The 13,295-nt window shown below is 31.5% G+C and overlaps 1 protein-coding gene across 4 annotated transcripts in view; it reads left to right on the top strand.

Annotated features, from left to right (window-relative positions):
• CACNA2D1 (calcium voltage-gated channel auxiliary subunit alpha2delta 1) overlaps window positions 1-13,295 on the top strand; it is a 486,082-nt gene that overhangs the window by 452,971 nt on the left and 19,816 nt on the right. For all 4 annotated transcript variants that reach the window (XM_063100870.1, XM_063100872.1, XM_063100873.1 and 1 more), the window contains 7 exons: window positions 3,446-3,543; window positions 6,900-6,987; window positions 8,176-8,238; window positions 8,933-9,036; window positions 9,945-10,031; window positions 11,343-11,410; window positions 11,824-11,862. In XM_063100870.1, the coding sequence (XP_062956940.1) occupies window positions 3,446-3,543; window positions 6,900-6,987; window positions 8,176-8,238; window positions 8,933-9,036; window positions 9,945-10,031; window positions 11,343-11,410; window positions 11,824-11,862 (547 nt within the window). The remainder of the gene's footprint in view (window positions 1-3,445; window positions 3,544-6,899; window positions 6,988-8,175; window positions 8,239-8,932; window positions 9,037-9,944; window positions 10,032-11,342; window positions 11,411-11,823; window positions 11,863-13,295) is intronic.

Below are 13,295 nucleotides of genomic sequence, written 5' to 3'. Positions count from 1 at the left end.
AAAAATCTAAAACATGGATTAATCTTGCCATCTTTCTTGGATATTAGAAATAAAGGTGTATTAGAATGAGAAAGAAATAACAATACAAGATAGCCTATCATTAGATGCTAATTTGTGATATGTGATCTACGTAAGTTCGTTGAATAGAATGAGGGCAAACTCACTTTCAGTATTCTAGAAATAATTTGCCAAATATCTGATACCAAAGGTCTTTTAGTTTCAAAGCCATTTAAGTTTTAAAGCCCATTAGAAACACAAAATGACCAAAAGACATTATAGCTTTCAGGCCCTAGAGGCATTTTCAACAAAATGAAGTTTTATTTGTTCCTATAAAGTTATCCAAACATTTACCCACCATGCTCTCTTATTTCCTCCAAGGAATTCTTCTCCTAAAAGAGATTAACTAATGATCACTGTGTATAAAACTGATTTCTTTTAGAGAAACAGTATCACATAAAAAGTGTATCATCAAGGTCTTCCCACAAGTCCTGGGGGAACTTCTTGTTTTGGGAACCACAGTTATTGCCTTGCCACCCACTGTCATGAGATGGTTCCTTTGGGACAAAAACTTAAGAAATGGTGATTTTCTTGAGTTTTCAAGCTCCCAGCCCTGTGGTGAACAATCGCTGGGCTAAAGGTAACCAGCATCAATACTGTCTATCCCTAGCCACACAATTACGTCTCAAATATTTCAATGTCACGACATGGTGCATGATTTTCTGTTGTCCTTCTGGATCATTCTTACTATTGGAGAACTCATTCCTCTGACACAAATTCAGCCTTTGCTCACCTTTTCATTGTTTAAATTATTTCTACTTTTGTTTTCATCCTAATTCAATAACTCTCCTACTGGTAGTTTCAACATTTTCAGATTTTGCCACTACCAAACATCAGAAGGTAAGTAATGTCTTGATACTTCAAACTGTAGCACAACCCAGCCAGCAAGGATGAAAACAACACGTTGTCTAAACTGATTGGCTAAAATACCCAAAGCCGTCTATTGGTGGAGGTCAAAGTTGCTTTTGGCATGGAGTTTTACGGCAATAAAAGCTCACAAAGTGAAAGTTCAAAGCACATTGTATGACTGAAACACACACAGTAACAAGAGATCTGAAGTCCTGGCTTCTCCTCAGGGCTTGACCATTTGCTACTCAGGTGCCTTTGGGAAAATCTTTTTACATCTTTGAATCTGGTTGCTCACCTCTAAAATGTTAAGTACCTTTTGAAAAAGTTATTTTTAGACTAAGCAAACAAAGATATTAGAAATGCCTTTTAGATAATAAAGTAGTATTCCAAAAATGGTTTTGTTAATAATTATTTGCAACATTTTATTTAGTCCTAAAACCTTGCCATCAGTTTCTAAATCTGTGAGATCATAATTTTTTTTCATGAAAAGATTTGTATTACCTTTTTTTATTTTTTGAATTGAAACATACTTAATTTTACATATTTATGGGTTACAGAGTATTTGTGTACAGTATGTGATGATCAAATCAATATTAGCGTGTTCATGATTACAGATTGTAATTATTCTTTGCGTCTCTTACCCAATTATTCCCTAACCCCTCACCTCCTCCCCCTTTCCCAGCTCTAGTAACTGTAGGTCTGTTCTGTGAGATAATAATACATTAGTCTTTTGACTTCAAGGCTAGTGTTATTTCCTAAATAGCATAGCATTCTGGGAAGCAGACAAATTTAGCTCTTTTAATAACTAAACTTTCTAAACCTTGTTTTTGAAGTTCTGATATTCTGTTTCTATTTTCCTAGGCTTTCTGTTTAGGTAATGGCTTTGCATCTGAAAACGTCTACTATTTAATTGTATTTGTCTTTAATACTTGGTTGTATCAATCTAATAATTATAATTGCAAGCTTCTTACATTTATGTTGCCTTACTCATATTTATTCTGAATTTCCAAAACACTTAGAACTGTAGATCTCAAAGTAAGGTTTCCAGAACCTGTGGGTTCCAGAGAACCTTTCAGAGGACTCACAGGGTCAGAACTATTTTTTTAATTATGTTAAATGCTGTTTGTCTTTTCACTGTATTAACAGTTGTAAGGACAGTACAAAAGCGATTGTAGGCTGGTACCTTAGCATGAATTAAGGCAGCAGCACTATCGCGTACTGGTAGGTAGCCTTTGTAATCTTCGCTGCCAGGTATCCACATGAGGGAAAAATCTAATTTCACCTAGTAAAATATTCTTGATTGTAACAGTAAGAATTACTAATTTTACTGAAACTTTCCCCTGAGTATGTCTTTCAATATCCTGTGTGATAAAATTGGAATTGCTACCACATCCCACTGTAACTTGGATGTCTCAAAGAAAAGCACTTGCGCAATTTTTTGAGTTAGGAGCTGAACTAGGCACTTTTTTTTTCCTGAAATATTTTACTTGTAAGACAGACGAACTATGCTTATTCAGATTTGGCTATTTGGCAGTCATTTTCTCAAAAGTAAATCAAATAAGCCTTTAATTTGAAGAAAACAACTATGAGTATTTGTTGCCAATGACAAAATCTGAGAATTTCGAACAAAAATTAGAATTAGGGGAAAGTTGTATCTACTACTATGAGCATGACAGCTTCCTAATACAGACTTATCCAGTCCGTGGTGATATTAATGAAATTTTTCAATATTGTATAATGAAATGTGTAATCATTTGGAAGTTCCACACAACTCATTTTCCAATTAACCAATTGATAATGTTACAAAATTATGCTGAAAAGTTTAATTCAAAGTGCAAAATAGAACATTGAATTTTAATGTAAAAGAATACAAAAATTTTACTGATATTGTTTCAGATTCCATATTAGAACCGTCAAGAAATCACAAATAACCAAATTTTGGTGTGTTATTTTAAAAAGAATAGCCACAGTATCTGAGAAGACTATTAAAACAATCATCTCTTACCCAACTTCCTACCTCTGTGAGGACATATTTTCTTCATGTACCAAAACAAAATCGTAGATTTGATTGAATTCAGACACAGACTTATCTTTTATTAAGTCAGGAATTAAAGATATTTGCAAATATGTAAAACAATGCCACTTTTATTTTTTTCACTAATTTTTAAATACAGTAATTCCTCATAAACATGTTAAGATGTAATGAGCTTATTGTTATTTTAATGAATACTTTAAAATGTGTTTCAAATTCTATATGAGAATACAAGCCTACAATTATACAATAACGACAATATAGTAAGTACAACAAAACCTAATATTTAATAAGCACCTTCCATCCAGAGACCAAGTGTTTAGTACATTATCTGTCGTCCTCACCACTCACTAGCAAAGTATTACTTTATTATAGAGATGAGATAATGAAGATAACAAGTTCAATGGCTTGCAAAGTCATACAGCTAATAAAGTGTTTTCACTACCTGCAATTACCTTGTAAAGTTTTAATTTTAATACCTAAAATCCTAAAATATGTTTTTTTCAGAGATTACTGCAATGACCTTAAAATATCGGATAACAACACTGAATTTCTTTTAAATTTCAATGAGTTTATTGATAGAAAAACACCAAACAACCCATCATGTAAGTATGCATTAATTAGCAATAATTGTTTCAGTATGGTTATACCCAAAGTAGTCATATCTTGGGTTCATATTATTGTGTTTTTGTTTTGTTTTGTTTTTTTTGTCTTTTTGTGACCGGTAAGGGGATCGCAACCCTTGGCTTGGTGTCGCTCGCACCGCGCTCAGCCAGTGAGCGCACGGGCCATCCCTATATAGGATCCGAACCCACGGCGGGAGCGCCGCTGTGCTCCCAAGCGCTGCACTCTCCCGGCCGGACCTCATATTATTGTATTATATAATATGATAATCATATTAGTTTGTTGGTGTGCTGGTTTGCTTATTTATTTTACTAATTTTTAATAAAATATAACAATTGGATCATTAATTTTATATAGTAAAGAAAATTGAAATCAAATTTTCAAAGCAAGGTATTAGATACTTACAAATGGTTAAATGTAAAAATAAGGTTTGTACATTTTAATTCCTCAAATTTAGGAAATTTAATTTTGAATGATCTGTTGATGACTTCTTTGCATGGCTCCTGTTATACTGAGGAAAACATAAAACACATTTTTATAAATTTACTTATATCCTCAAATTCATATAATGAGTTTTAATATGGATAGAATTAAAAAGTATGAATAAGGATATATCACTTAATGGTTTTCTTTTTTCCTGAAACTCTATTTATCTTTAAAAAAACATGCTTATGTAATTCCCCATTTTATGAAGTAAATTAAGTCGGGATAACAGAAATTTCAGTAATTAGTTTGTAACCATTATATTATAAGTTTGCATTATTCATACTATTGAGATTTCATAGAGATTTATAGATTCTTGGTTTTAAGACATTTCAAAATCTGAATTGTTTTTTCTTTCTAAAAACGTTTATTATAAAAGCGCCATCAGGAACAGATGCAGTGCAAATGGGAAATAAGATGAAAACCATGTGCATGGCCAAATTTCTCATTAAATAATTTGAAAAAAAAACCAGGTACACATAATTGACTTTTTGTTCTCTCTCCTCCTCCATTTTTTTAATAAATATTTTTCTATTAGGAGAGGCTAAACAAAGTACTTCATCAGTTATCAAAAATGAAAAACCCTTCTTTTAAAAGCCATCTCTCAAGTTTAGATTTATGACATATGAGAAGAAATAAATTCCTAGTACCTCCACTTCAGCACAAACTAGCTAGTACCTTCGAAGTGCCACTCTGAAAACCTATCAGCAGCAGCTGGAGTCTGCACTGAACATGCCTGAGGATGATTCCAAACCTTTCTACTCAGTGTGAGCTCACTCTGAGTCAAAGCCTTCCAAGTGTTATTTTATGTCATGGTTTATTTGCTATCAATACTGAAATAAGATTGTTGAATATTCCCTTAATTGGATACCAAAATTTGTAACACTCATATGCCTTGCAAAGATGTTTATCATAGATGTTTTTATTAACATACATAATCTTTAGAACACCATGAAAATTGGAATCATTCTTTTTTTTTCACTGCCTCTAGTTCCTCTAGAGAAGTATAAATATGTTTAAACAAAACACTTTCAGTATAATCCATACTGTTGTCAGTTCTTCAACCTTTTTCATTTCACCTCACCTTTTATCTGCTTTCCCTATAATCCAGTGGGAAGTGTTTGAGGTGATCATATAACCATGTGAGGATTTAAGAATTTATAGAATTTTTAAGTAAAGAGCTAATACCTATAAAATTATTTCTATTTTCCTGTGACAGTTTTACATATTATATATATTTCATCATATTTTTATCTTATGTTATCAAATAATATGTAAAACTAACATGAAAAATAGATACCAGTGATTGAAATCTGTGATCTAAATAGCTTTTCCGAAGGGGTGCAGTCAAGTTTATTTTGCATTGTAAAAGTTAAGTCATTAGCAAAATTGTAATTCTCACCTAATGTTTAATTTATTACCTTACCTAAATATTTATGATAGAGAGTGGTTGTCTTCTTCACATCCCCCTTATTAATATTTATGAGATATTGTGTGTTTGTAAAATGGTAGAAGTTAATACTAACAAACAATCTGTTTATCTGTTGTATATAACCACCTGCAGGACACATTTCAAGACACATTTTAGGCTTGGAGCATAATGAAAATGTGAATGAAATTATAAAATTACTTGTAACCTCAAGTTATATCACAAATTTGAATAATAGTCTCATTCCATTTTAGCTAAAAGGATGTATTAAAATCTATCATTTTTCTTTCCAAATGGACTATTTTTAAAGTAATTCAGTTTCTAAAATAATGTAACAAAAAAGATGGTTCCTAGAATAAATTGAAATGTAGTCTAAGGCATGGATTAAATTGATCTTTAATCATGGGTGAAAGATATATTAAAATAATTGAAACTAATTAAAATGTTTTCAGCCTATTCCACTTCCACCTCTTGCAGTAATAGATATTTGTTAAGACCATATATTTCTTATCTGAATACAATGAGATTTTATTATAAATGTGAAATTTCAGAGGGTACCTGTACGTTATTTCAGAGCTTCATGGGCTTAGAGCAGAGGAGCCAGGAGAAAGGAAAGAAGGCAGTGGTTTTTGTTTCAGAATGTGTATTAATTGTCTTTTGGTCTTCATCATCTATCCCATTACCTTTGAACTTGGACTAATGTGTTCCTCAGTTATTCCACAAATAACAACCTGAAGCCTGTTCTCTTTAACCAATACCGATAGATTCCAAAAGCCAGTCTTGGAATAATGCTGATCTGTAATAGGTATTCCATTCCTTGACACCCACCCCCAAAAAGCATTATATTGAATTCTTCATAAGGTCAAATTTATTCAAAAATTATCCTATGTTCTGATATATGGTATGAAGAAGAATTAGAATATTTTTACTTATAAAAAATGAAAGTAAAAGTAGACCATAACCATTTGTCTAATGTTTTACTTGACAATTTGAGAGATAACAATCTTGTGAAACACAATTACATATATGTATATTAAAAATTACATATATAAAAATTGTCCATGAAATTGTTGGTTTAGAATCACCATACTGACCTACAGAAACAAAAACAGAAAACAAAGACTATTTTGTCATTGTTTCTCAACATGGCATATTTCAGGTATCTTTTTGATAAAGTTCACGAAATAATTTGCTTTATTTAGAATTGGCTTTTCCACTGTTGACTCCATGCATATCCTGAAAAATGTGAGGCAAGATGAACAATATAGAAAACACAAAGAAAATGAATGTGGAATATATTTTTAAATTCATAGAAATATCATCTACTCTAAATTGCTTTTGGAAATAGAAAATATATTTGTTTCATTATGATCCTAATTTTAAAACTATGTGGGTGTGATTGAGGATATTCTTTTTCTGTGTTAGGTAATACGGATTTAATTAACAGAGTCTTGCTGGATGCAGGCTTTACAAATGAACTTGTCCAAAATTACTGGAGTAAGCAGAAAAACATGTAAGTATTGGTTCTTATTAATAAAAAAATAGACATCCTGCACTTTAATTTAGCTTCTCCCTGGGAAATTTTTGGATAATGGGCCTCATAAATTTAAAGTTTACTGTTTATTATTTATGTCTAATAATTTTTCAAGAAAATCATCTTGTATTTGTTGACAGCTTGCATTTTCAGTTGTGGGTATATTTCAGTACTAATTTCTACCATTACTCAGCTTTTCATGTACATACACTTCAGTGTGAATAAACCAAATTAAATAGGCATGTTTGTGTTTCTGTGTTTGTGGTAAAATAGGATTTCTAGTGAATGTTTAGTTGGCTTTTGAATAGCACTACCATACATCCAGTCAAGAAACTGAGATATCTGAGTATGATTCTCATTTACAATCTCTTCTCCACTCCATTTCTAGTCAATCACTAAGTGCTAAATATTTCTCCTAACAAAGTGTCCTTCTCTTCTTCATAATCAGGGCCCTAAGATCCCATTACTAAAAAAATACAGCAACTGACTTATTTGCCTTTAGTGCTTTCCATTCTTCCATCCACAGCTGTCAGTGTGTTCTCCATATAACTCACAGTTCACAGAATCACACGTCTAAAATGCAGTTCAAATTTCAAGATAAAGGTGAAGCTCTGTAGCACAAATTTCAAAATCATTCACGAGCTGACCATTCTTAAGAAGCTTTTGCTTAAAATCTGACTTCCTACTATTTCTCTCCTTTTGCCTTATGCTTTTATTACACCCAACACCACCAGCACTCTTCTCTAGCTTTCCCTTATATGTGTACAAACTTTTCACTCTACATGTGATGTCTTTCTGGTTTCTCTGCCATCCCTGTTAACTCCTATCCCATCTTCAAAATGCTGCTCTATCCTATCATTATTTCCTATAAGATGCATCCTCCTTTTAAGATTTTGTTTTGTTTTGCTTTAATGGCTGGATCAAACCCCGAACCTTGCTGTGATCGTGCCCTAACCGAGCTAAGCAGCGTCTGGCCAGTACAGGGCTCCAAACCTTTTTACGTACTTATTTCAATTATTAAAACACAATTTTTCATCTATTGATATATTTATTTTGGCTTTCTTTATTTTAGGAACTTGTTTTATTTCTCTTTGCATCACCAACACCTAACTTAGTATCTTAGAGTAAGTTCAATAAGAAATTTTCTTCTTTCGTCTTCTGTTCCAGCAAGGGAGTGAAAGCACGGTTCGTTGTGACTGATGGTGGGATTACCAGAGTTTATCCCAAAGAGTAAGTTCAAATAACATCTGTAAAAACAAGTACATTACAAAAGACTGTGCCAAGGATTTGTACATTACTGTATAAGGAAGCCATTCTTCAGAGAAACTGACCATTATTTAGTAGATTAAATTGGAGTCACCATTTAAAGGATTTGCTTTATTAAAATACTCCATGTCTTTGAAAAATGATATTAACAGACTTCTTCAATGATATTATTGCTTGTCCTATATATTTATTTCAAAATTTGAGAGACGTTAAAGAGATTTTTCCCTTTGGAAAAATAAGCTAACCTACTTAAATAAACATAATGATTATAAACCATTAGCAATATTTGTGTAGCACTTCATTGTTTTCTTTGTTCTTTGATGCACCTTATCTCTGTTTATCTTCAGAACAGTTATGAAGTGGCCTGAGTAGTCACTAAGGCTTACTGGTATTAATTGACTATTAACTGAATTGTCTGTAATTACTTGATTGGTAAACAGCAGAGTAAAACTAGGAGTCAGCTTATTCTGATTTTTAATATAACATTATGCTGATATATTGCTTAGTAATGAGTATCAGTTACTCTATCACTTACCCCTAGCTTCCTCAGACATACCTTAGATGCAGACATATCTGTAAAGCTCAGCATGTCCACAAAAGGAAAAGTAGGTTATCAGGTAGATTAAAGAATACATATGATGAGCCATTGTCTCCGTAGGGCTGGAGAAAATTGGCAAGAAAACCCAGAGACATATGAGGACAGCTTCTATAAAAGAAGCCTAGATAATGATAACTATGTGTTCACTGCTCCCTACTTCAACAGTAAGTACTGCTTTGGAATTTGGCTTTCTCAATTCCTGTTTTAAAGACAAATTATTGCTACTACCTGCCTTTCCCTAAATCAATATATTTTATGTTAACTGCTCAAAATAGTCATTATTAAGTACATAATATATGCAAGGTATTAGAAAACTAGAAATGAAAAATCCAGTTAGTTGAAGAGGTAAAATGGATACGCAGTAGGCAGTCATCCAATAATGAAGAGGAAGTATATAGCTGGCATGCATAATAAATAGAAACACACGTAGATAATGCCTCATATCACAAGAGAAAAAATATATTAAAGAATGTTTAATGAATTAAAGTGGAGTAAATTGATTAATGATAGTTTATTGGCATTAGTTACATAATGTAATATTTATAATAATAAAGCCCATCTTTAAAAATATTTTATTGGGCTTTTTTCCAAAAACTTTCTAATTTAATCACTCATCTCTGGGCATAGGTATTATTTACTCCTCATTTTCACAAATAAGGACACTGAAGTTTAGAGAATACCAGAGTTTTATGCAGGGACATACCTTATGAAAGGCAAGAGTAATTCTATGAACTGAAGATCAATTTTTCCACTTCACTTCAGCAGCTTCCCCAGTATTTTAGCAAATGTCACGAAGTCTAGATTTGGTGTGCGTCTGTTATATTATGGAAGAAGATGCAACTGAGCTGAGTCATTTATATCTTCAAATTAATGAATTCAAACCAAATTATGGGCGTTCCAGTTAGCTTGGTATGTAAAAAAAGAAGAGTAGAGGAAGAGACCACACATCTTTTTATAGCTTATAGATGCTAGATTTTTAAGCAAACACTATCCATTTGCATTCATTGAAAAAAATTCAATTTAATATTATTATTTGATTTATCTTGATAGGTCTGTTTTCTCTTTTTTTTAGAAAGTGGCCCTGGTGCCTATGAATCAGGCATTATGGTTAGCAAAGCTGTAGAAATATATATCCAAGGAAAACTTCTTAAACCTGCAGGTGAGCACACGTTATACACATAAAAATGACTAAAATTAAACGTGACCTGATACATATTATAAACTGGCAATGTTTATCAGGAAGGTCATCAGAAAGCCTCAAACAAAAAGTCAAAGACATGCAAATTAAAAAAATAAAATACGATTAGTTACCATAAAATTGGGAACAAAATGAAATTGATACTACTATATAGAGTTGAATTTTCAAAGTAGTGAGTATGTTTATACACTGTTGACACAAATTTACGGAATCAATTAAGTGTAATGTATCCAAATTTTAAATGCAAAATTTTAAATTTTGGATTGCTCTAGGAATACCACTCTAGAAGTCTGTCCTCCTACTTTCGAATACATACAAAGGTGTATGGCCAAGGATGTATATATCTGTACTAATTTAAGCATGAAAAGTTAAGTTTCCATCACTGGAGGAAAAGTTAAATTATGACATACATACCTATACTATGGGCTACTATATGTCTGTAAAAAGAGTTAGGTAGGGATTTATTTAAAAATTGCAATAAAATATATAGAAAAACAACTTTTTGATAAAATCAAGCAAGCAAACAAAAAATATACATAGAAAAACAGCATCAGTGAGAGTTGCAAGTGGGCTGGAGTGGGTAAATACAATAAAGTAAAAATAACGTGGGTTTTTTTGGTTGCGTGATCCAATATTGTTTGAAGTTTGGAAAGAGTATTTTAGAGAGATTGCCTTCCTGCTCCTGAGGGCATTTTTAACCCATCAGTGGTTCTAATACATGGATTTCCTCCATCCCTCACTCACGAACTCATTCACCACTCACTGACCCATTCCCCAAGTCCTTCATTCACTCAAATGGTCATTTACTTAATCAGTTACTCTCTCAGCTGCTCATTCATTCGCCCACTCTTCTCCCAGCTCACCTACTTACTCATCCATTCATCTAACCGCTCTTTCAACAAATATTTCTTAAGCACCTACCACCTGCACTGGTAGGGTTACAGAGGCTCTTAATATACACCACTTGAGTGACCTCAAATTTATGAGGCTATTCTTGACATTATTTGGGGTTTTTTTTAGTTTACTGTATTATTAGTTAATTAGCCAAGTTGTGGTTAATGAATAAATTGTTTTGTAAATATAAATTACAGTTTATGTAATAGTTTAAGAGCTATTAGCATTACTTCTTAATGAAGACCCCAAGAAATATGTCTGTAATAAACATTATACTCAACATTTATTTGTTATTGTATAAAATAGATAAACTGTCATAAAGCAAAGACTGTAGTACAGCTAATTATGCCTTTAAATTAATTCAAATTAATTTTTCAGTTGTTGGAATTAAAATTGATGTAAATTCCTGGATAGAGAATTTCACCAAAACCTCAATCAGAGATCCGGTAAGATAATTTTTAAAAAATTCTTATGCTATACTTAATATTCTCAAAATTCAAATAAGAAAAAAAAAGAATAAGGCTCTTATACAGTGGCAAAATAAATTTACAGTACCACTACACTGAAGCAGAATTATGAATTATTTTTTCAATGATTTTTTTGTTAAATTAGACAATAATAAGAAAAATATTTGAAGGTTTTAAATTGAAATATTAGTTTAGATATCTATTGATTGATATTTTCTAATTTTAAAGATAAAACTTTTCTTTTTTCTTATGAACTAGATTATTTAATGTTATTTTTTTATATAAGATAATTTATTCCAAAATTTTTAATTATAACATGATAATAATATTATGTAATTAAAATTCAACTTTTAAAAAAAACGTGAGGTGATAATTGTATTTCTGTCTTTCAGTGTGCTGGTCCAGTTTGTGACTGCAAAAGAAACAGTGATGTAAGAAAACTCTTTAAAATAAATTTCTTTACTACAATATTATCTTGTGTTACTCTTGCTAAGACTTTAATGATAAAAAAGATGCAAGAATTTTTAATCAAATGCTAAAAAAAGATTCTATGGAAATGCAATTGGCAATTGATTTTAATATGATTTTAGATGCTTTTAATTCCTAACTTTAAATGCCTCTTTTTTTTTTTTTAGTATTCATACATTATAGGAAGGTTAAAAAAAGTCATGTCAATATGGATGGTATTCGCTTCAGTGTTAGATTCTTTTGTATATATTTGTCTTTAGCTCTATTTCTGAATAGGAAGTTTCTAGCCAAAGCATTATTTTTGGTTATCAGTGCAGTCTTTCCTCATCTTTTGTATTTTCTCTGAGTTTGTTCATACAGTATAGTGATGCGAAAAATTTTTGAATGAAACCCTGGAGTTATATCATTTATTATACGTTGTTTTGTGTTACTTCCATTTCTGTTTGAGAAATTAAAGAGGGAAATGTGAACTTTTTGTTCCAAAGATGAAGATTCTCTAAGAATGATACTACATAAATTATTCCAAGAATTGAATATGAATGATGACATCTACTCTTTTCTTCTAGTACTTTTATGTCTGTATATTTCCAAGAGAAGCAGGGGGTTCGTATTACTCCTATTCTTGAGAAATTATAAGCCGATAATTTTAATTATTTTTATAGCTTTTCCATTTTACATAGACTATGTAGTAGCCATTTTTCAAGCAAAGGTTTTAGCAAGCTGTTTCTACATTAGGAAAATGCATTGTGTCCCCAACTCTGAAAAAATCTTAATTAAAAACATTGTTGTTTCCTAAAAAATTATTATTTTGGATACATTTAAACATGATTTAAACTGGGTGGGAATTTATCCTACATTTCAGGATGAATGAAACTTTTTTTTTCTCAGCCATGGATATTTTGTGTTTTGCTTTCTGCTTTTGAATCTCCAATTATCCAACAAAACATTTTTAATATTGAAATATAAAATAGTTGTAAACTGTCTTATGCTGCTTGCTTTTTTTTAAGTTTGTGAAGCATGGTAAGTAAAATGCTATTTTTAAACATGTCTTTTTGTCAAAATCATAAGTATGTGTTTAAAATAATGAAATAATTATACATTATTATCCAAGTTCCTGGATCATTTACCACTTGAAGTGGTAAAAAGGTTATTTCTGATTTGTTCATATGATTTGCTTAGACTAAGTTGACAGTGTTAACTGGATGGTTGGTTGCGGATTATCAACCCCTAGTGGTTTGATAAGACTCTACGCAGCCCTTTATTTCGTGGGAATTTCCTGAGCATATACGAGGGTACTTCAAAAAGTTCATGGAAAAACAGAAAATAATACGAATCCTTCCATGAACTTTTTGAAGACCCCTCATATGTTCAAGAGAAGTCAAGTCATTTGAATTTT

The sequence above is a fragment of the Cynocephalus volans genome, chromosome 6, assembly GCF_027409185.1.
Source record: "Cynocephalus volans isolate mCynVol1 chromosome 6, mCynVol1.pri, whole genome shotgun sequence".
Classification (NCBI taxonomy): Eukaryota; Metazoa; Chordata; class Mammalia; order Dermoptera; family Cynocephalidae; genus Cynocephalus; species Cynocephalus volans.
Note: the sequence above shows the minus strand (reverse complement) of the source record. Positions and strands in the feature narration are given on the sequence as shown.